Source organism: Mytilus galloprovincialis, chromosome 12 (genome assembly GCF_965363235.1).
Source record: "Mytilus galloprovincialis chromosome 12, xbMytGall1.hap1.1, whole genome shotgun sequence".
Taxonomy (NCBI): domain Eukaryota; kingdom Metazoa; phylum Mollusca; class Bivalvia; order Mytilida; family Mytilidae; genus Mytilus; species Mytilus galloprovincialis.
In genome coordinates, this window is record NC_134849.1 from 6,606,744 (window position 1) to 6,629,176 (window position 22,433).

At 32.8% G+C, this 22,433-nt stretch overlaps 1 protein-coding gene across 3 annotated transcripts; it reads right to left on the reverse strand.

The window, feature by feature from the left end:
- Positions 1-1,515: 1,515 nt before the first annotated feature.
- LOC143054201 (beta-1,4-N-acetylgalactosaminyltransferase bre-4-like) lies at positions 1,516-14,725 on the reverse strand. Of its 3 annotated transcripts, none has more exons than XM_076227129.1 (8): positions 14,602-14,725; positions 12,954-13,713; positions 9,440-9,672; positions 8,073-8,260; positions 7,617-7,739; positions 6,349-6,453; positions 2,199-2,337; positions 1,516-1,986 (listed from the first exon to the last, which is right to left on the reverse strand). In XM_076227129.1, the coding sequence occupies exons 2-8, from the start codon at positions 13,345-13,347 to the stop codon at positions 1,939-1,941; spliced, it is 1,230 nt and encodes a 409-aa protein (XP_076083244.1). In that variant the 5' UTR covers positions 13,348-13,713; positions 14,602-14,725; the 3' UTR covers positions 1,516-1,938. The 3 variants fall into 3 exon arrangements, with proteins under 3 accessions (XP_076083244.1, XP_076083245.1, XP_076083246.1); XM_076227130.1 differs by having other exon boundaries at positions 12,954-13,230; positions 14,602-14,694; XM_076227131.1 differs by lacking the exon at positions 2,199-2,337.
- Between the last annotated feature and the right edge of the window lie 7,708 nt (positions 14,726-22,433).

The window sequence follows — 22,433 nt, forward strand, 5'->3', positions numbered from 1 at the left end:
GTATTAAAATATTAACATGATTAAATGGCATAATTAAATGATAAGCACAATATAATTAAATGATAAGCAAAATATATATTGAATAATTGATGTTTTGTTTTTAATACTGACTTTATCAGCAATAATATCAAGCGAGCCCTTTTTGATATTTACTGTATCAGTATTAATAATATCAAGCGAGCCCACACGGGCGGGTTGATGAAGTTAGTATTAAAATATTAACATGATTAAATGGCATAATAATTATTTTTTTTATCGTATTGTTTTAGCAATTGTTGAGATATGAATTAAACTGAAATTTTCATCAAAACTATTTTTACGCGTACAATCTTTTTGATAAATGTCAATTTTATGCACAATATTTTAAAAATAAACATTTTATTTACAAACTAGATTTGGATGGCATCGACTATAACACATTTGTCCTGTTTTTTTTACATGTATATCTATTAAATTCATATTTGTTTTTACCACAATATCAACATTTAAAAAACCTTGTCCTCCATATCCAATCACATTTTACGGCACGTCTCAGAGAAATAGAGTTTTCAGCACAAACATCTGAAGGTACCAATGAAGGGAAATCAGCAACCTCAAACTGATTTCTTGTATTAAAGATCCGAGCAGGAGTCCATTGCTATATGGCAAGGATCTCCCTTTCCTGGAACCACTTGTGGAATTGGTTTGAGATACATGATGTTTTTCCTCTGCAATTTGCATTAACTTTTGAGCATACGTTTTCTTCAACCCAAGCAACACCTGTGCCTGTGCCGAGCTTATTTGTTAGTAGCATAATGAGGTCCAACACTTGGATAAAATATAAAGGAAAAAACTCATCACTTAAGAATCAAATAGTAGATCAGGAATGAAAACTGCATGTTTACTTAAACTTCCAAGGAATAAGAAAAAAATGATAATTTGTCTATGTTAATTTGTTTCATCATCTTTGGAGCTTTTAATTATTGATAATCACTGAAATCATATTAGGGAATTTGTAGAATACCAATTAAAATTATCAGTGATAATGTGAAATCACTGGTAATTTTCAGGGAATCTGTATAATCACTAATGAATTTAGTGATTCTACATAATCCCTGAAAAATCAGGAATTCTACATAATCACTGATTATACAAATTCACTGTAACATATATATGTTCCTGATATAAGAACACATTTATGCTATGAAAAAGTCACGTAGATTTAAAAAATAAAAAAGATAAACCCGCTGTTTTGTGAACAAATTTGGACTTATCGCTTCAAAAATTTGGCCAATATGGAAATTAAAAATTATTGTCAGTACACATAGAAACTAATTTTTGAACTATTTGTAAAGAATTTTTCCTGTTAAGGATTTTGTCGGGAAAATGCTAGGTGATTTATATGCTCAACCCATCAACACCATCAGAAGTAAGTAAATGGAGCCCTAAGAAGGTTTTTTTTAATTTTCATTAAATAGGCTCACAAGGAGCGGATGTATTGGTTTCATTGGGCCAGTAAAGTAAAACATAATGCTCTTTATAAACAATTAAATTGTAATTTATATGATAATTTATGTGCTTTCCTATAAGTATAATTTATTGTACTCGACCTGTTAAACAATGCATAAATACAAATTACTCAAATAAACTATCTATATTCATTTCGTAACGATTTAATATTAAAAAAAAAACACAAAATAAAACACACACACACACAAAAACAATTATTTAATCACTCCATCTCTAACGTAGCTTCATTATAACAAGGACGTTTACTTTTCTTTCTTGTGAAACAGTGTTAATGAGGTTTTGCTGTAATGGGTTGATTAAATAATCCATCTTCTGTCATCCAAATTCATGCTATCATACTGTTTCAATGCTCCAAAATACCCATAATGCATTATTAATGCATTGTCAAATGAATTGTCTCCCTGTAATTTTTTTTCACTTGAATGGTATCTAAGAGTGTTCTTCACTGACGGATCGTGTTATGACTTTTTTTATTCCCTAAAATAATAATTAGTTTTATTAATATTTATAGTTCGCATAATCTAATTACACTCTAAAATCTATTTATCTAATCTCAATTGTCAGAATCAAAGACTCTTAATTTAAAATATGGTAACCGTCATATATGCAAATAGGTTTATTGCCATGATACTTTTTCTCAATTTTTTTCAATCGAAAACAAGAATAAAAATAAAAACATTTGAACATACCGCCATAACTTCTTTTTCATCTATGTCAACAACGACTCGTGTGTAGAGATGATTAAAGTCAATCTTTAATACTTTATACTTTAGGCTATTAATGCCATCAGTTTTAAAATATTTTTTACTTTCTCTCAGCATTTTAAACCTGCAATCAAGAATCAAAGATGATAGATAGTTTAAACAATTAGGAAGTGAAAGTACATAAAAATAAAAAAAATGCTGTTTAAACTAAACCACTTGGTTTGAATTAATATATAAGAGTAACTATCACTTTAGCAGCAGGAGGACATTTTAACCACGATAATTTTGACCTTACCAACTAGAAATTTGCACAGTAAAATTGACTGGTCACATAAATCAGAAACATATATAATAATTTGCTATACAAATTTATCATAGACTCACAAGAAAATAATGGTATAATTGTACCCCATGATACGACTTATTTGTACATGTATTTATTCATTAAATTTGAAGAATTGCTTTAGCCGTGTGATATGACTTTCGTTATCTACTGCTTCCGGTTTATATCAACTGCTTCCATTTTATATCAACTGCTTCCTGTTATATTATCGCATGCTTTTCTGTAACGTTATCGCATGACATTTCGAGGTCATTCGGTAAATACCGGAAAATTCGCCTCAATGATACGTTTTTTTTTGTGTAAAACATAACAAACATGGATAAAAAATTAAGAACCAGGAAAATATATCATTAAAAAATGCAAAACAATTATTACAACAAATGCATTTTTTCAAAGTTTTAAAATAGTTTAAGTCTGTATGTCTTCTGCTGAAGTATATCATATCAGACCCCTTATCAGCCCATGGTCAAAATCCTGGAGTCTGTCGGCACTCGGGCTGATGACATGACCTAGGGCGGATTTGGTGTTTGATATGAAAAATGACATGTTATAATCTGTATGAGACAATATCTGAAAAAGTCTAATTTTTTGCAATAAGAAAACAAAAAAAAATGTCTTTAGACCCCGTATTTTAATAGCACAAATCAAAGAACACACATTGAGGATCTAGGAACTGTTGTCTGTAATTCAAACTATTCTTAAATGTGGTAACAATGGCAATTTTAAAATGGTACAAAAAAAATCCAGTTCTTTCCTGTTTCCAAAGTGAATAAATTTTAAAAAGTTTCTAATGGGAATAAGGAATAAGTTTAAGACACTTTCTGTGGTTTACTAGTATACCCTGCAATATTTTAGTATTTGCAATACAAAAGGTTTAAATATATACTAAAATATAGTCAGATATGTCAGTAACATGAAAGAATCTTAAGTAACAGGACAACGGTAACAGGACAGAGTTGGTAACAAAGGATTTTTTTCTCAAAAATATGCTTTATTTTATAGTTTAAGAAAAATACATCATTTCAGATTGGTCACAGTTGGAAGATAACAGCAAACAATGTCATTTATCCTTTGAAACTGTATTTGCAAGATGACAAATCTGCTTAGGTAATTCTAAAATAAATTCCTTTCTGTTACTATCTACTATACTAGAATTGCACAATGTTCTCTGCTGTTATCAAAAGCAAAAAACCATTTTTTTCATTCAATATACTGTATATTATTTTGAAATTTATTTGATATGGTGATAACTTATATTTAATGAAATGGTTGGCATATAGTACATTAACTTTTTAATTCATCAGTGAAATTGTCTTGAACATCCTTCCTGTTACTGATTATGGTTATGCTGTTACTTTTTATCAGGTAACATGACAGAACGTAACAGAAAGGAATTACACAGTACTTTTTGTTCATTTACTCGAATTGTGTAGAAGTTTACTTCCATCTACATATCAATTTGATAAGATACTATAACTAGAGGCTCTTAAGAGCCTGTGTCGCTCACCTTGGTCTATGTGCATATTAAACAGAAGACACAGATGGATTAATGACAGAATTGTGTTTTGGTGATGGTGATGTGTTTGTAGATCTTACTTTACTGAACATTCTTACTACTTACAATTATCTCTATCTATAATGAACTTGGCCAATTAGTAACAGAGGAAAATATTTTGTCAAAAATTACAAAATTTATGAAAATTTTAAAAAAATTACTGTAAAGGGCATTAACTACTTAAGGGGTCAACTGACCATTTTGGTCATGTTGACTTATTTGTAGATCTTACTTTGCTGAACATTATTGCTGTTTACAGTTTATCTCTGTCTATAATAATATTCAAGATAATAACAAAAAACAGAAGAATTTCTTTTACTAGAGGCTCTGTGTCGCTCACCTGATCTATGTGCATATTAAAAAAATTACACAGATGGATTCATGACAAAATTGTGTTTTGATGATGGTGATGTGTTTGTAGATCTTACTTTACTGAACATTCTTGCTACTTACAATTTTCTCTATCTATAATAAACTTGGCCCTTTCGTTACAGAGGAAAATATTTTGTAAAAATTTACAAAAATTTACTAAATTAATGAAAATTGTTAAAAATTTACTGTAAAGAGCAATAACTCCTTAAGGGGTCAACTGACCATTTTGGTCATGTTGACTTATTTGTAGATCTTACTTTGCTTAACATTATTGCTGTTTACAGTTTATCTCTATCTATAATAGTATTTAAGATAATAACCACAAATGGCAAAATTTCTTTAAAAATTACCAATGGGGGGGCAGCAACCCAACAACCAGTCGTCCAATTCATCAGAAAATTTCAGGTCAGTCAGATATTGACTTGATAAACAATGTAACCACTTGTCAGATTTGCTCTAAATGCTTTGGTAATAGAGTTATAAGCCAAAATCTACATTTTACCCCTATGTTCTATTTTTAGCAATGGCAGCCATCTTGATTGGTTGGCCGGGTCATCGCACACATTTTTTAAACTAGAAACACTTATAATGATTGTGGCTAAGATTGAATAAATTTGGCCCAGTAGTTTCAGAGGAGAAAATTTTGTAGAAGATTACAAAAATTGGTAAAAAAATTACTTTAAAGGGCAATAACTCCTTAAGGGGTCAAATTGACCATTCTGGTCATGTTGACTTATTTGTAGATCTTACTTTAATGAACATTATTGCTGATTACAGTTTATCTCTATCTATAATAATATTCAAGATAATAACCAAAAACGGCAAAATCTCCTTAAAATTACCAATTCAGGGGCAGCAACCCAACAACCGGTTGTCCGATTCATCTGAAAATTTCAGGGCAGATAGATCTTGACTTGATAAACAATTTGATTATTCACAGATTTGCTCTCAATGCTTTGGTTTCAGAGTTATAAGCCAAAATCTACATTTTACCCCTATGTTCTATTTTTAGCCATGTCGGCCATCTTAGTTGGTTGGCCGGGTCACCGGACACATTTTTTAAACAAGATACCCTAATGATGATTGTGGCTAAGTTTTGTTTAATTTGGCCCATTAGTTACAGAGGAGAATATTTTTTGTAAAAGTTAAAAGACGACAACGGACGACGGACTCCAAATGATGAGAAAAGCTCACTTAAATTCTGATCTTTGGGGAGGTCAGATTTTTCAAACTGGCTGCTATTCACCTTAACATATGGAGTCATACATTCAGTAAATGATGCTCTTCACGTTGCATTACAAGAAATAAATCTACGGTCTTTCAAACGTGTTTGCAGGTGGAAAAAAAACAGCGGTAACAGTCCTGAGGGAAATTACCCCTGGTGACCACATTTAAAAGACCATAACATTTTTTTTTAAATTCTTACATGCTTTAGTTATAACAAAATCAGACCAGTAATGGTGAAGTTTTATATATAATTATCAGATTTGTGAAAATCGGAAGGCAGTTTACTTAATTTAGATATAATTCTTTGAATGATTTAATTTTCAGAAAAGAATGATTTAATTTTCAGAAAATAACAGGGGACAACATGATTTTTTTGGGAGGGGGAGGGTTGACCATTTAAATCATAATATTTTATTAGAAGAAATACTAAAAAGAATGTTTAATTGTGTGCAGTTGTTGCATGGTATATTCTAATTAATACTAAAACTTAAAATTTTCCAAAAAACATGCCTGAATAAAAAAAATAATTGCTGGAGAAAAATGGGACATGGAAATTAGACTTTTTCAGATATTGTCTCATATAAATATTAGAATTTCCATAATAAACATTTCATTTAATTTTAGAGATTCGTAGTTACCTTATAGGATTAGCTTTATTTCCCGTTTCGGTGCCATGTTTAATCATCTTATAACGAGCTATTTCCCGGGCATATCGGATCACTTTATATCCAGCATTGTGAATTCTAAAAAACAAAATTAAATAATTATATAAAATATTGAGTTGTCTCTTTTACCGTTCAGCTAATCTTTACAACAAGTAATAGCTTTTCTAAAAAAAACCTTGCACTTTTTTTTATAGCTTATTATGTTGTAAATGATTTAAATTTGTAGTGTCCATTCAAAATATTACTCTGCATATAAATCGTATTGGGGTAAAAAAAAAAAAAAAAGAGAGTAAAACATTGGAAAAGTCAATATGTTTATTAAGAGTTAAATTTTCTTTTTGTGAGTGTCAATTTTTACCCATGGAAAGATCCTAAAATAAATATCTAAATCACTTGCGTTTTTGCCTTTACTGATTTCGGTAAACTTTTTTCTAACTATTTTTTTTAAGACATGTAATTTATTTACTCCGTTTATTTGTTAGTGCTTGTTAAAAAAAGTGCGATAGTTTTCTTACATTAGTTGTCCCGTCAGATAAATCAAAACAAAAACGGTTTAGATTCCACTGTCAACGTATACTTGTTCCGCCTAACAGAAGTTTCGATGGAAACTGTTATAAACAATGTCATATCTATTCCTGTTGGAACAAATGTTTTATACCATTTATTCCGTTAGGAATATATACTGTTTACTCCAGTGACGGAACTTTTATTCCTAAAAATGTATTCTAATATGACGTGCTTCTTTCGCTTTGTGAATAAACCCATGCTCTAAATCCAATAAAATTTGTTTGCACATGTACATTGTATATTGACTACTGCAGAATAATGAATTTTATCAAATTGGCATGCATTTAATATATTTCAGTAACTTATTAAAAACACTTCCAAACTCTTAAATGATGCACATGTTGTAACTAATTCATTTATTATGACTCTCATGTGTTGCAATTCGAAATTGACATATTTGACCTCTATACGACAACCGCCTCAACCGTTCATGTTGGCTGGTCAAAAGTCCTCCCTCTGAAAAATCACATTGCCAGTCCTTTGCTTGTTTACCAAAAAAAAAAAAAAAACATTATTTAGATAGACCGTCATAAAACAATTCCAAACAAAAACGGGAAAACGGATGCCGTATTGATGTGAATATACCTATCTAACGCATGCTCCTTACATGCAGGCGCGATACTCCCTATACGCCAACACGCACGTGCGTGCACATCGGAATGCTGAACACTTACCTTTTCCACATATCATCGTCCTCACCTCCCCAGCCGAAATATCTGTTCGGAAACCCGTTGACTTTTTGGAACTGTTCTTTTGTTAAAGATGATACGCCTCCAAATATTGAATTGTAGGGTAATCTAAAAGATAAATTACATTCATAATCACATATTATAACCGATTATAATGGTTTGACAAAAAGCCAAGAAGAAAAGTAAAATTCGGAACCTCTAAACATGGGACGTCAGGATTGGCCATTTTTTAATTCGGGAAATCGGGATGCCTACAATTTAACTCGCTGAACACATGCGAGCAAAAAAGTAACAAAGATAGACATGTGCAAACAAAATAATATAACATTTGCAACTAAAGCTTGATAAACAATTACTTGTTTATCATTGTTGAAGGCCGTACGATGACCTATAGTTGTTAAGCCCATATAACTGTACAGTAATATACATTATTATTCTTACCGGTATTTGAATTTATCTATTGCAACTGACATATGTCTCGGTTGTTTTGGACAGTTGTAAATATTTTTGTCGTTTTCTGGAATCAAGTCGATATCATGGAAGGCAAAACATTGATAGTCGTGTATCTTCATTGCTTCTGCATACCCAATATTCATCAGCATGGCACGGTTAAATACAGAACTTCCATTCTGAAACGTGAGACATGTACGATATGGGTTAACATTTCTAAAACTATCGATATTTTGCGTGCAACAAATCATTAGAATGCGTTAAAGTAAATTGTATAATAATCGCTAAAAGTTGCAATATTATATACTTATTGACAATCAGACAGGGTATGAGTAGAATAGTATTGTCTCCTGAGGTACAATAGTTGTATCCAAGGGGACAGTAAACTTACTATTCCATAAATATCCAGTCAGTGTAAAGTCCACAAAAACACCGTTAAAGTCCACACATTTTTTTTTTATTATCAAAAAAATAAATTCGCTTTTTTTTTAAATCCCATTAGTACAATACAAAGCATGGGTTTTTTTTTCTTGGTAGACTAGTTATTTTGTTTATCAGTTTGATAAATGAAAAAAGTACAGTTTCTGTAGAAAATTTTGTTCCATTAATTTGATCTTTGTATCATGATGATCCGATCAGTGAATCAAACAGGCCAATTATGGAAAATTTGTGGTACAAACTATTGATTTCGTTCATGTCTTGGTCAGGTTTATTATCAACAGTGCATACCAGATTACAAGGCAGGTTTCCTCCTGTTCTGCCCTCAGTGTGACTGGGGAATAGATCTAGAAGTATGGTCACCACTGGTCCTCCTCCGACCGGCAGTAAAACTCTCGCCAAAGTGGAAAGTTTGGCTGTGCAGCCACGTCTGGTCTGAATGGGGACAATAAATCCTATGCCTCGTTTAAAGAGCGTGCACACTTTAAGAAACCGTGCAACAACTCCTCGAGGTGTATGTAGGTGACCTATTGCAATACTTAATTTCTGTCACTATTTAATACAAAACCCTTCTTTCCCGTGGCAGTCTAAATTTCACCGACCTTAATCCCGGACGCTTCTATAATATTACAGAACCTATCGAATGTATACATATTGTTTTTTTGTTCTTGAGCAGAGTATGCATGACATATTTGCCACTGGACGTCAAGCAACCAACAATCAATCAATTAATCCCCTTGTTCAACCCCCGTTTTATCGGTTTCCGGGTGGTTTGAACTCCACAGTGGCGGACCCCCCCCTTTTTTTTTTACAATCAATGCATTTGAATGGGGACATACAGTTGAAACCCCCTTTTATCCTGGATCGGGACCACACTGTTTAAAAATGACTGGATCCGTGCCTGGACCGTATTTGCATACCTGTTCTACGACATATATTCCATAATCCAACTCTTGTCTATAAAGTATTGGATGGATATTATATAAAAATGTCCGGAGTTGACTATCTCTGTTTCTGTATGGAATGATGATGGCAACACGATGGCGCGGGTAACAGTCGGACGGCTTTCCCCTTCCTCCATCCTGAACCCAGGGATACAGTCTATCCAAGTCAGAGTAAGTTGGGGAGTCGGAATAAGTTGCTAAAGCGCCAACTGAAAAAGAAAAGAAACGCATAAGTAATATTATAGAAATAAGAAGATGTGGTATGAGTGCCATTGAAACAACACTCCATCAAAGTCCAATGTGTAAAAGTAAATAATTATAGGTCAAAATATACGGCCTTCTACAAGGAGTCCTGGCTCACTCCGAACAACAAGCTTTAATGGGCCCGAAAATGACTAGTGTAAAACAAATTTAAACGGAAAACCAACGGTCTAATTTATATAAAAAACGAAAAACGAGAAACACTCATGAACCACATCAACAAAAGACAACCATGCACTAAACTACAAGCTCAGGGGCGGATCCAGCCATTTTGAAAAGGGGAGGGCGGTCCCAACCCAGGACAAAGGGGGATCAAACTATATGTCCCCATTCAAATGCATTGATTGGCCAAAAAAAGGGGGGGTTCCAACCCCGGTCCCCCTGGTTCCGCCAATGAGGCTCCTGACTTAGGACATGTATGGATTAGCATATTATTTCTCAAAACCAAAGTCAAAACAGTAGGACAATATAGACCTCAGATTGCTGTTGTCAGTGTCAAATTGTAATGTTGACTTAAAAAAAAGTAAATGTAAAAAAGATGTGGTATGATTGATATTGTCTCCAAATGACACAGAAATTAACACCTATAGGTCACCATACGGTCTTCAAAAATGAGCAAAGTCCGACATACCGAATAGTAGGTCCATTTATCAGTAAAAACTTTTTCTTTAGATGCTAATTCATGGTTTTGAGGATTAGCTTTTGTCCGAGTTGAATAAAAATTCATGAAGGTTTACAAATTTATCATGTCAAAAAAGTTTAATCCGAGACTGTCTGTTTTTAATCTTAATTGTAAGTCCATCTGTCAAAATAATACTTGAAATGAAAAAAAATATGTTTTCAAAAGTTTCCTTTAGACGTTATCTTTCAATGATAAAAAGTTTCATAAAAATTCTATGAAGATTTGATTAATTGATTTTAAATGTGTGACAAACTTTAACCTAGGATTGTATTTATTTGTTAAATGTAAAAAAAAAAAGTCCATTTATCAGTTAAATATGGAAAAATGAAAATAAATAGTTTCTCAATTTTGCCCTGGATGCGATTTAAGTCATGGACAAGCTTGTTGCATACTAAAAAAAAAGAGAGTCATGTAAGAATTAGAATAAACTCTTTAGACTATTTAACCTCCAGTGGCAAGTATCAAAATATTTCAATTCATGAATTGATCATGACATGATAACAGCAGATTATTTGTCCGTCACCTTGATAACAATGGCATGTCCATTTGGTATCGACGTTGCGGTGGATAACTCTTCGAAAAGTTATAATAGTGTGCTTTGGAATGGTTTTTCGGAGACTTTAAATACAATTGAGAATGGAAACGGGGAATGTGTCAAAGAGACAACGACCTGACCAAAGAGTAGAAAACAGCCCCAGGCCACCAATGGGTCTTTAACTCAGCAAGGAAATCCCGCATCCGGACGCAGGCTTCAGATGGCCCCTTAACAATGGGTACTAGTTCAGCGAAAATTATCGTCCCACTAAACTCCGAAACAACTAAATTAACCAAAAATTAAACATACAAGAGTAACAACGACCCGAGGCTCCCGACTTGGGACAGGCGTAAAAACTTGTCTGGTCAATGTTTTGAGAGATTTTTTTTTACTTTAATTTTCCTATATGACAATTACATAAAAAAAACATGACATGTATCAATAGATATAAACAACACCAAAGTTGCATGCAAATTGGTTAGAGCGTTTTGGAGTTATTGTCCGACATGTTACAACAAACGGACGAACGGACAGATGGACTGACAATGATGTACCATAATAATACGTCAAGAAACGGGCGTATACAACCGCATAAACTTGCACACAGATAAAACAAATCCATATTTCACTTACTGTTTTACGCCATGTTTTTTTTTTAATTCTTGTTAAACAATTTATCTTGCAAACTTGACTTTTCAACTTCCATTAAATTTGAAATTATGTCCATACGGCTCAGATATAACAAATAAAAATGATTGGGAACATATTGACGATAGGAATGTATGGTAAATATCCTGTTGATACTTTGAAAATGGACATATCTATTTTGAGAGTTGGATGGGATACCCCACATAACAATTATCAGGAAAAAACATTGTTAAAATACCATTTACTGTATTTCAAAATAGCACTTCCATGGTGTGACGCTAACGATACAATGGAACGAATGACGTTAAAGAATATATTGAAACAAGAATGTGTCCATAGTACACGGATGCCCAATGGACCGTAAAATTGGGGTAAAACTTTAATTTGACATTTCATTTAGAAAGATCATATCATAGGGAGCGTGTGTACTAGGTTGAAGTTGATTGGACTTTAATTTCATCAAAAACTACGTTGACCAAAACTTTTAACCCGAAGCAGGACAGACGGACGGACGAACGAACGGACTTGCAGACCAGAAAACATAAAAGACAACTATTGTAAGTGCAAGAAGAAGGAGATTATCATTCAAAATACTTAGTAGGTTACCTGACTTTTCTTTAATGCTTTAAGGTTCCACTAAAGTCAAAATATAGGACACTTCATTAACATCTAAACTTTGCCTGTATTTTTGAACCTATAATGAATAAAGTCATAAACTATGAGAACATATGTTCATTTTAAACATACTTTACATATACACACTGTGTAAATTGTAAATAAACTTGAAATTGTTATGTTGTGGCCAAACCGGTTCTTGGGTTGAACACTAAATTTTCAAAAAAATCTGCAGGCCTGCAAGACGACTTAATTTGCTTAAAATTGGTATGGACGAATACTGTTACATATAATGCAGGGCAAGCTCATGCTAATTTGTCACATACATATGTTTTAATGGCATATTTGTCCAATTTCTGTATTGTACCTTCGATATTCGTTCACTTAGATACATGAAATTAACTGAAACTCGAAAATCAATACATTTTATAAAAAATCAACATGCGCTTGCCCTGCATTACATGTAATAGTATTCGTCCATACCAATTTTAAGCAAATTAAGTCGTCTTGCAGGCCTGCAGATTTTTTTGAAAATTTAGTGTTCACCCCAAGAACCGGTTTGGCCACAACATAACAATTTCAAGTTTATTTACAATTTACACAGTGTGTATATGTAAAGTATGTTTAAATGAACATATGTTCTCATAGTTTATGACTTTATTCATTATAGGTTGAAAAATACAGGCAAAGTTTGGATGTTTATAAAGTGTCCTATATTTTGACTTTAGTGGAACCTTAATTTGGCTTACCTAGTTTATCTGAAATTACTGGACACAACGGCAAACAATCTTCATCCGTCACATTTATTACATTCTTACTGCACACATAGGTCACGTTGTTATCTGATTGTATCACTGACTGTGTTGACTGTGTTGACTGTGTTGACTGTTCTATATGAAATGATGCAGCACTTGAAGAATTCTTTGTTATCCTTAATATTGATGGTTGCAATTGTGCTAGAAGAGACGAACTCGAGTACAACTGGTCCGATACTTGTACCCATTTTGACATAAGTGTGAAAAATGCCTGTTGAACGGACAAATTGAATGCCATCTGAATCGTTATGAGAATCAATAACAATAAAAACGTAAATCTTAGAAAATCCTTTCGCGCAATGCCTTCCATTCGCATCCCGCATTCCATTTAAATTGTACGTGTAGTCACTATTCGACGTTTGCAATATTTTTTCTCGATTTTCTTTCATCAAATATTGAGCACGGTTTGAAATTGAGTTGTTCTTTTTAACATCGGTCAAGAAATATATGAAACTGATTATTTGTCTATTCAATGTCGATGATAGAAATATAATAGTGGTTAGAAGTATCTACTTTTCGATTACAATTAAAATCTATAATATATATTCCCTGGTTTGTTGCAATAAACACGTGTTGATAAATTTTAAAAGTACTCTTTTTTTTTTTACGTAAAAAAGGAAACAAATAGACAAAAACTATATGTTAATTCTTTTTAAAAGTTTTTTTCTCAGTGTCAGTGTCCTTTTACGAAAAACTGAAAAATAAAGAATTGATTATACAATAATTTATTAAACAAGACATTGCACAGATGCATAAACGATGATGAAAGCAGCTGGGGAAAACATATGGGCGATTAGGTTAATATTATGTCTTTAGAAAAATTCGTCCTTCGAATTGTAGAAGTTGGAGAAAGGATTAGAGAATCTTAGTAACCCAGATATTGTGTGACAACAGCGTCAAGTACTGGTTGATTTTTTTTATCACTCATTCGTTTTGACCCCCCCCCCTTTTTCCCCGGCTACAAAATATAGGACAATCTGTTTTATCATTGTTCGTCCGTCCAACGTGGTTTGTCCAGATAACTCCTGCTTCAGTTTTAATTGTTATATTCAGAGGCAGATCCAGAAATGTTTGTAAGTGGGGGCCCACTGACTGCCTAAGAGGGGGCCGCTCCAGTCATGCTTCAGCGATTTCCTATATAATCAACATTTTTTTCCCAGAAAAGGAAACCCACTGTGTTGACTGTTCTATATGAAATGATGCAACACTTGGAGAACCAGGGGCGGATCCAGACATTTAAAAAAGGGGGATTTCTAACCCAGGACAAAAGGGGGTGCCAACTACATGTCCCCATTCAAATGCATTGATTGTCCCAAAAAAGGGGGTTCCAACCCCCGGACCCCCCTAGAATAACATTAAGAACACAGATACAATATCGCTACCAAAATGTACCCCATCTCTTTTTATAAACCCAAAATCATGAAATATATAGCTATTGAACAATTCCTTCTATTTTTTGTAAACGTAAATTATGAATTAGAAATGTTTTACTCTAAAACCAAAACATATATCAAATGTTAAGAAATAGATATATAAAAGTCAAACATTGAAAACGAATAAAATAAAATTAAGTACAACTTACCAGTACGAAAGTTTTCCCAAATCTAAAGAAATTTTGTTCAGACGAGGTTTGAATTTTCTAGTTTGGACATTGAGCCTCAAGCACGAGAAAAACGATCCCCGCGAAAGTGAACGTACAAACCTTCTGATATAGATTCTATCTAAAAATAGAAAACGGGGATTTACGATGATCCATAAACGTTACAATTCTACTGTAGGCGCGTTGGTGTTTATTGGAAAGGGGGAGAACTTTCAAGGTTCCTGAGATTTACATTTTTCTGGTTTTAATGGGCGCCTCCGTTCTAATCCGCGCCTAAACTCCAATGATGTACTTGAGTAAAAAACAAATTTTCGTTTTCTTTTATTTTTGACATTAGACCCATGCGTCATAGCTCGCATAGCACATTGGGCCAGTTAAGCTTAAACAGACAAAAATCGACCACTTAGTTCAGATTTTAAAATGCTAGGATCAAATAAAAATAAAGATATCGTTGTTTGATCTTAGCATTATAGAGTCTAAACTTCCTTTTTAGCTCAACATGCTCAAATGAATTTTGTGTGACATTTAAGAATTGAATGCTTCTTTTTGGAACTTTATTGGGGTGTAAAAGCGTTGACCGAAGTACATTTTGTATGAAGCGCGGAAAAGCGCTTCATTCTAAAAATGTGCGAAAAAGTTACAAAAAGTAGCATTCAATACTTATAATTACATTTTTTAGCTAAGATCATGAACACACGAATTTTATCATTTTTTTTATTTAATTCACATTTGCACTTTATTGTGAGACCTCGTGTTATCATGAATGTAAGTTTTATTGTGTAATGCAATTGCTTAAGGAATAACACGTGATGTGCAGTTAGCCACTCCGAATAACGTATTATCATAAAACATGCTTAATAATGTAATTATATTATGATGACTTACATGCAGTAGAGTAAAATGTTAAGTTGAAGAAACATAACATCTAGTTAAAACAACGCATGATAGGACCCAACATGGTTAGAGTTAAACTGATGGTTACGGTTAGGGCGAGGGTAAGGGTTAGGGATGGGGTTAGAGTTAGAGTTATAGGGTTATGTTTAGGGTTAGGGTTAGGGCTAGGTTAAGGGGTAGGGTTATGGTAGTCTGCATGTTTTCCGGTCGTAATTGAAATTCTTGACAATACTTTGTATATTCCGTAGGCATATTGGATATTTCACGGAGGGGACCAACCTAGGGTTATGGTAAACGTGAGAATTGGGGTTATGGTTGGGGTTAACTTAAATGAAGTCCTAATTTCGCGAAATATTCACTGACGTCATAAATCCGGTTTTGCATACCCGCTAAAAAAGCGGCCACGCCGTTTCTAATATTTTGTGTCTTTATTTTTTGTTTTTCTTGTATAGCATTAGACAGACTCCAAATTGTATGGAGAATTGCCATTGTACGATCAAATTTAACAGACTATCAACAAAATAACAAAACCGTCTGCATGTGCGAAACCCTCATGAGTAGACAAGGTCGTATAACACCCCCACGTAAATAAAATAATAAATAAAGAGAGTGTCTCATCCTGTTTTGTACTTGAAATTGCAATTGGTACATACAAAAAATTGCCGAATTTAATTGATGTTTTAAAAAACACATGACATATTATGTGTATGTAAAAAAAGGGTCACTTGGTCATTTGGTTTCTGTTTGAGATTTGCCGTATTGGTAATCATACCACGTCTTCTTATTTATACATGTATACATGTCATTCAGTAAGGTTGTTTCTGAGAAAAGTAACAAACATATTGTTAGACGATCGGACGGAAGAACAAACAAAGTGTTTGCAATATAGCTCTACTTCTAGACAGACAAGTAAGCCAATAATCATACATATATAAATACATTAGATGTATGTTTCATTATAATATTTTATTCTGATTGGCTAACTGCACATCACGTGTTATTCCGTAAGCAGTTGCATTGCACAATACAACTTTTCATTCATGATAACACGTGCTCGAACAATAAAGTGCACAGGTGAATTAAATAATAAAATATATAAAATTCGTGTTTTCATGATCATAGCTAAAAAATGTAATTATAAGTATTGAATGCTTCTTTTTGTAACTTTATAGGGTTGTAAGTTTAAGCGTTGACCGTGCGTACATTTTTAGAATGAAGCGCTTACGCGTTTCATACAAAATGTACTTCGGTCAACGCTTTTACACCCCAATAAATTTACAAAAAGAAGCATTCAATTCTTAAATAATTACATTAGATGTATGTTTCATTATAATACGTTATTCTGATTGGCTAACAAGCAATCTCGTGATATTCCTTAAACAATTGCATTACACAATACAACTTTTCATTCATGATGACACGAGGTCCCACAATAAAGTGCACAGGTAAATGAAATAAAAACTTGATAAAAGGCGTGTTTTCGTGATCCTATAGGTAAAAATGTAATTATAAGTATTGAATGCCTTTTTTTGTAACTTTATAGGGTTGTAAAAGCGTTGACCGTGCGCACATTTTTACAAAATGTACTTCGGTCAACGCTTTTACACCCCAATAAATTTACAAAAAAGAGCATTCAATTCTTAAATATACGCCGTATAAAAGTTAATGTAACGTATCTATTGATAAAGACATCGTTCAATAATAATCTCTAATATCAGCTTCTGTACTCCATATGAAATGTTTTACTTAAACAACTTTATTTTCGGTCGATTGAGGCAATACTGACATTTAATTGCACGAAACAGCTATAAAAGATCTGAAAACAACAAGCCATCGTTTCACAAAGAATCGTACGACAATCTTAGATCGTACGTCGGTCGTAAGTCAAATCGTAAGTTTTTGACCGTTTCATAAACAATCGTAAGTAGAATTTTATCGCAAATTTGATCGTAAACTTACGAGTATTAACAGGCAGTCGTAAGTCAAATCGTAGTGATTTAACCTGTCGACAATTTGTAAAAATCAACAACATTACAGTATCTTAAAGAAAAATAAGTGTCATTGGATCATTAGAATACATGTATTTATGTTATATTGTCCCAATCATAAGTAACTGAAAATTTAAATTCCTGAAATAATCTTATTTTCCAGTACATTTGACTTTTTTTCCTTTAACTTAACTTCCAATAGTCCAAATATTTGACCATAAAAACCTAGAAGTGAGTACGCTAGCACAGCACTATATATATATACACGGAGCCCGGATAGGGAGAGGGATCGGTACGTCGTGTCACGGTGCTTGTACTAACTGTGTACTAAATACTCAGCAAAAAAAGAAAATTATAAAAGCTTATTTGCTAGTTCTACAACATTTATCACTCATGTTTTACACGGACTTTATGAAGATAACAATAAATACATAGATATGTCAAGTCACTTAGATATTAAATTACAATCCTTGTTATGACCCCTCCCCCCCCCCTTTTCCCCCATCTATCAATGCATGTACTGCGGTTACACTACAGCGGAGGACGATGTTCTTTATTGATAGTCATTTTTGAATATATATTACGATTATTTTAAAACAAATAACAGTCCAAAAATTGAGAAAATAATCATTTATAAGTACATGAATGTATTGGTATCAATCATTAGTTTCAATGTAATTTACTAATTACACAGTTGCCATGCGCTCTATCAGGTTCGCGTTTTTTTAGGTATAAAATGTATGCTTCAACCCCGTACTCAATACCTGCTTGGATCTTTCTAATATATGTAGGTTTGAAAACTATCTTAATTCACTTTGCCATTATGGGATTGTTTATGTCTATAAATATACTTTATATATTTTCAAATTAAGAATATTGTAAGAATCCTAAATTTTCAAATCCTAAATTTGTTTAATTTATTCATTTTTAATTTTATTTTTTTTAGGTGACGAGATTCTTATTTTTAAGTATTCAAGTGGATGGAAGGAAACATTAGAATTTCTTTGATTTTTCAAGTTCCCACCTTGATGAAAGAAAATAAATTCAACTATCTTTCAAATACAAACAAAACATCCTTCACTCCATTTCAGCTTCAGATAAATATACTCTCCTCGAAGTCAAGATCTTGTTGAAAGTTAGAATTTGGGATCTTAAAGTCATAATAAACGAGTGAAAAATAATGTTATTCCAACTCTTGAACTAATGCATACAAACGTCATAAACTTACTAGTCTTCTGTGCACGATTTTATCATTTTTTTCGCATAAATTTCGTATAATCGTCATTTTTTTTTCAATCGGTCAGTGTTGTTGTGAAAATATGGGAGGTAATTAAAGTTCGTGTTTTGAAGCCGAAGTTTAAATATAAACGATTGTCACCTGTTTGTCAACAATCAACAAAAAGCATGAATATTGAGCATGTATTTAACATGTACAATCTTAAGGACATTCATGCGTATTGCGATCACCGGATTTTTACGAGATGGGTCGCACTGAGGTCACTTTGCATACGGAAAATATGTCGGGGAATTGCTTCCTGGAAAGGAAGCAATGAAAATAAAGTAAACTTCTTTAAATATGAACAAATTAAAGAATTTTCTTAAGAAAAAAGTATATGTACATAATGAAAACTATCCATTCAGTTATAAAAAAAAAAGCATAAGCATTATTTTTTTTTAATTTGAGGTTTCTTAAGACTTTTTAAGAAATGAGCCCGTGCGAAATTATTTTCTCTGTGTCAAAATATTACAATTTTTTATTGTATAGGCAGCGCACGGTAGGTTGTCTCTTGAGTATGCATCTCAACGTAAAAAATAGTGTGTTCATTGTATACAGAATTGCTAAGATATTTTGAAAACATTTCATTGCCCCCCCCTCCCGATTACAAGTGCAAACTTTTTGGCAATTGTTTTTATATTCTAATTTGAGCATTTTCGAATTATACGGATGCTAGCAGATACATGTGGTAAATATACTAAACTAGAAGAAAAATGTCAAAGATAGAGAAACGTGGCGTTAAACATCAGCAATAAATCAAAATCAATACTATATCATAAAGAATATCGACAATCTTTTGTGGAATACGAGATATATCCTTTGTTGTATTGAGAACTATTTCCTCATTATATTTGTCTCAAAATCTCATACATCTTCGCCATATATTAATTCTTTTAAAAAATGATAATTACGCATTTTTTCTCGGTCAAGGATTTTTATAGTAAGTAAATCTTTATATACAGGTGGAGACCGTCAAAAGTTTTGTTCATACATGAAGAGTGTACTTTTTTTTTACGGAGATTGAGATATAACTTAAAAACAGATGTACAAATTAATGTTTAATATGCCTACCAAAATAATCCCCCCTCCCCCCCCAAAAAAAAGAAAACACAAAAAAAAAAACACAATTGCACACAGGCTGAGACATGACTCGTAAATGTTTGTTTTGTTATTTAGTTCATCCAAACAAATGAGGGAAAGGGGGGGGCGGGATCGGAACTCCGGGATCGGGTATTTTTAAATACAGGATTTCGGAATTAATCTTTTCGGGATCCGGGAATTCTTTTTTCGAATTTCGGGATGGCGGGATTTATTTTAAATTACTTTAAATTCGGGACCTCTGGATTTCATTTTTTAAAGTCCGGGATTTCGAAATCAGGACCCCTCCTATTTTTTTAGTAGGTATATAGTAGTAGTATGATATAGAGATGATCGATATAATCTCGTTCTCGACCTTCAAGTTTTATGGGTGAAATAGAATTGAGAACAGTTCTATTCTATATTTGAGATGCTACTTTCAGGGTACATTTTTATTTTTTATTCGGTTAATTTTTACCCATATATATATATATAATTTTTATATAGAACAATTTCCTTTGAGGAGACAACCATACGAATCAATACTAGTAAGACAATTCTTTTAAGGATCCACTGAATGTTCTTTTATTAGGATAATATTCCATGTATAACTCTTTAAACTATAAACTATTTATACATGTATCTATTAAAAAGATTTGTGTTCTATTTTTAACATCGAAACTTTCAACAAAATTGCGGACGTGAAAGAAAACACCATTAGAAAAAAAACAAACACGTCAGAATACAAAATGTAGCGATGGATTAATGATCGTGAAACGTCATTTTTGTTTATTTTTCATTTGTTATAGTCTAAAAACTGTTGTATGAATATTAAATTATTGTTCCGACCGTAAAGAAGGTTAAAAATTTAAATGTATTATAGTTTAGTGTCATCTATATGACTGACTGACAGCAGCGGATAATTTATGACCAGTATTAAGTTATGTGGTTCATTTCCTTTTCGCTACTTTGAAAATAATTGTTCCGAATGGTGTGATAATTTTCAAAATAGGGGATATCTAGTCTTACCGTACAAGACTAAGTTTAGTATTAATGTCCCAAACTTGCCCCCCCCCATTCTGCTTATTTCCTGCTACACGATGTCTTTTTCCAGTGAATATAGGGTTTTTGTATGGACAGTTTTGACATACTACATATAGAATACAGGGGCGGATCCAGGATTTTGCAAAGTGGGGCGAAGTTTTTTAAATTCGCCGAGCGGAGCGAGGCGAACAAATTTTGGGACTTTTTTTGGCTAAAAAACATAAAATAAGTGTAAAATGCACTTTTTAAACGGTTCTTGACGTGGGGCATGTATATTTAATAGTTGCTGTTAAGTGTAAGAGTTGGACATTTTTGATGTTGTATTCTCCCCATAAATTGTCTATCATAAAATTATAGTATGGGTCAAAAGCTATAAACTGATATATTTGATGTGGGACTTGTCAGTAAAAAATTGACATGGAAAATTCTCGCTTGTTGTATGTTAAGTTAGCATAAACTCACAGATTTCTTGTTGTAAACAAGATACACACCGCGCTATTCGATGAATTTTACAATACGAGCGACACGAGTTAAAAAAGACAAACAAGCAATTTTTATACAAATGTTAGGTTGATATGTTTTACCCAACACAATTGAAAATTAACAAAAGGCTATTAATGAGTCTGAAACGACAACGAATTTGTGAATGACGGTCGACAAATGGACATAAAGGCCACACCAGCAGGCAGGTTGCAGTCTGATCTTGATAAAAGTATTCGATATATCAGTTCATGCAAACCCCCGTCCCGAAAAAAATACGCCCGTTTTTTTATTTATTATGTTCATTTAATGCTATATTATTCTGTTGGAAATTTTCGTTTCTATTAGCCAAAAAGTGGACAAGATTATTGTTTTCAATCTAAATACGGCCAGACTCTCAGATCTCAGACTGCCTCCTCAAACAATGGCTCGAACCTTGCACTTTAAATCTATCCAGAGCTTATACTGACTGGGGATAATTATTCAGCTATGTTATTTTAAGATAGGCGCGGGCGTTTAGGGTTAAACATAATTTCGTAGGTAAATAATATTAAAGTGGAACTTTTTTCATGAGATTATAATAGAGTATAACTTTTTTTGGTTGAATTGTGAAATAGAAGTCAATACGTTCTTGCTCACTCCTTTGTCGCTTTGAAGGTGTCATGATTTTTCATGCTCAGAATTGCAAATGTGTTCCTGTAATTTGAATTTCAAAATGACTGAGTGACGTTTTTTCGACGAACTGGTCAACTCAACCATACCGAATCACTCTACTGTGATGCGACTGCCATATAAGTTAGAGGTTTAGCGCTATAAAACCAGGTTCAATCCATCATTTTCTACATTTGAAAATGCCTGTACCAAGTCAGGAATATGACAGTTGTTGTCCATTCGTTTGATGTGTTTTATCATTTGAATTTGCCATTTGATTAGGGACTTTCCGTTTTGAACTTTCCTCGGAGTTCAGTATTTTGTAGTTTTACTTTTGAAATAATCAGTAAATACTGGCGAAAAAAAAATCTGTATATGAAAAGAAATGTCTCATAAAAATTAAA

Coding starts and splice junctions, on each gene's coding strand:
- LOC143054201 (XM_076227129.1), bottom strand. CDS start 13,347: ATGGAATGCGGGATGCGAATGGAAGGCATTGCGCGAAAGGATTTTCTA. Junction 9,673..12,953: donor AGTAATTTCAGATAAACTAG/GTAAGCCAAATT, acceptor TTTCTTTTTCAG/TTGGCGCTTTAGCAACTTAT. Junction 2,338..6,348: donor AATAAAGCTAATCCTATAAG/GTAACTACGAAT, acceptor TCTTGATTGCAG/GTTTAAAATGCTGAGAGAAA.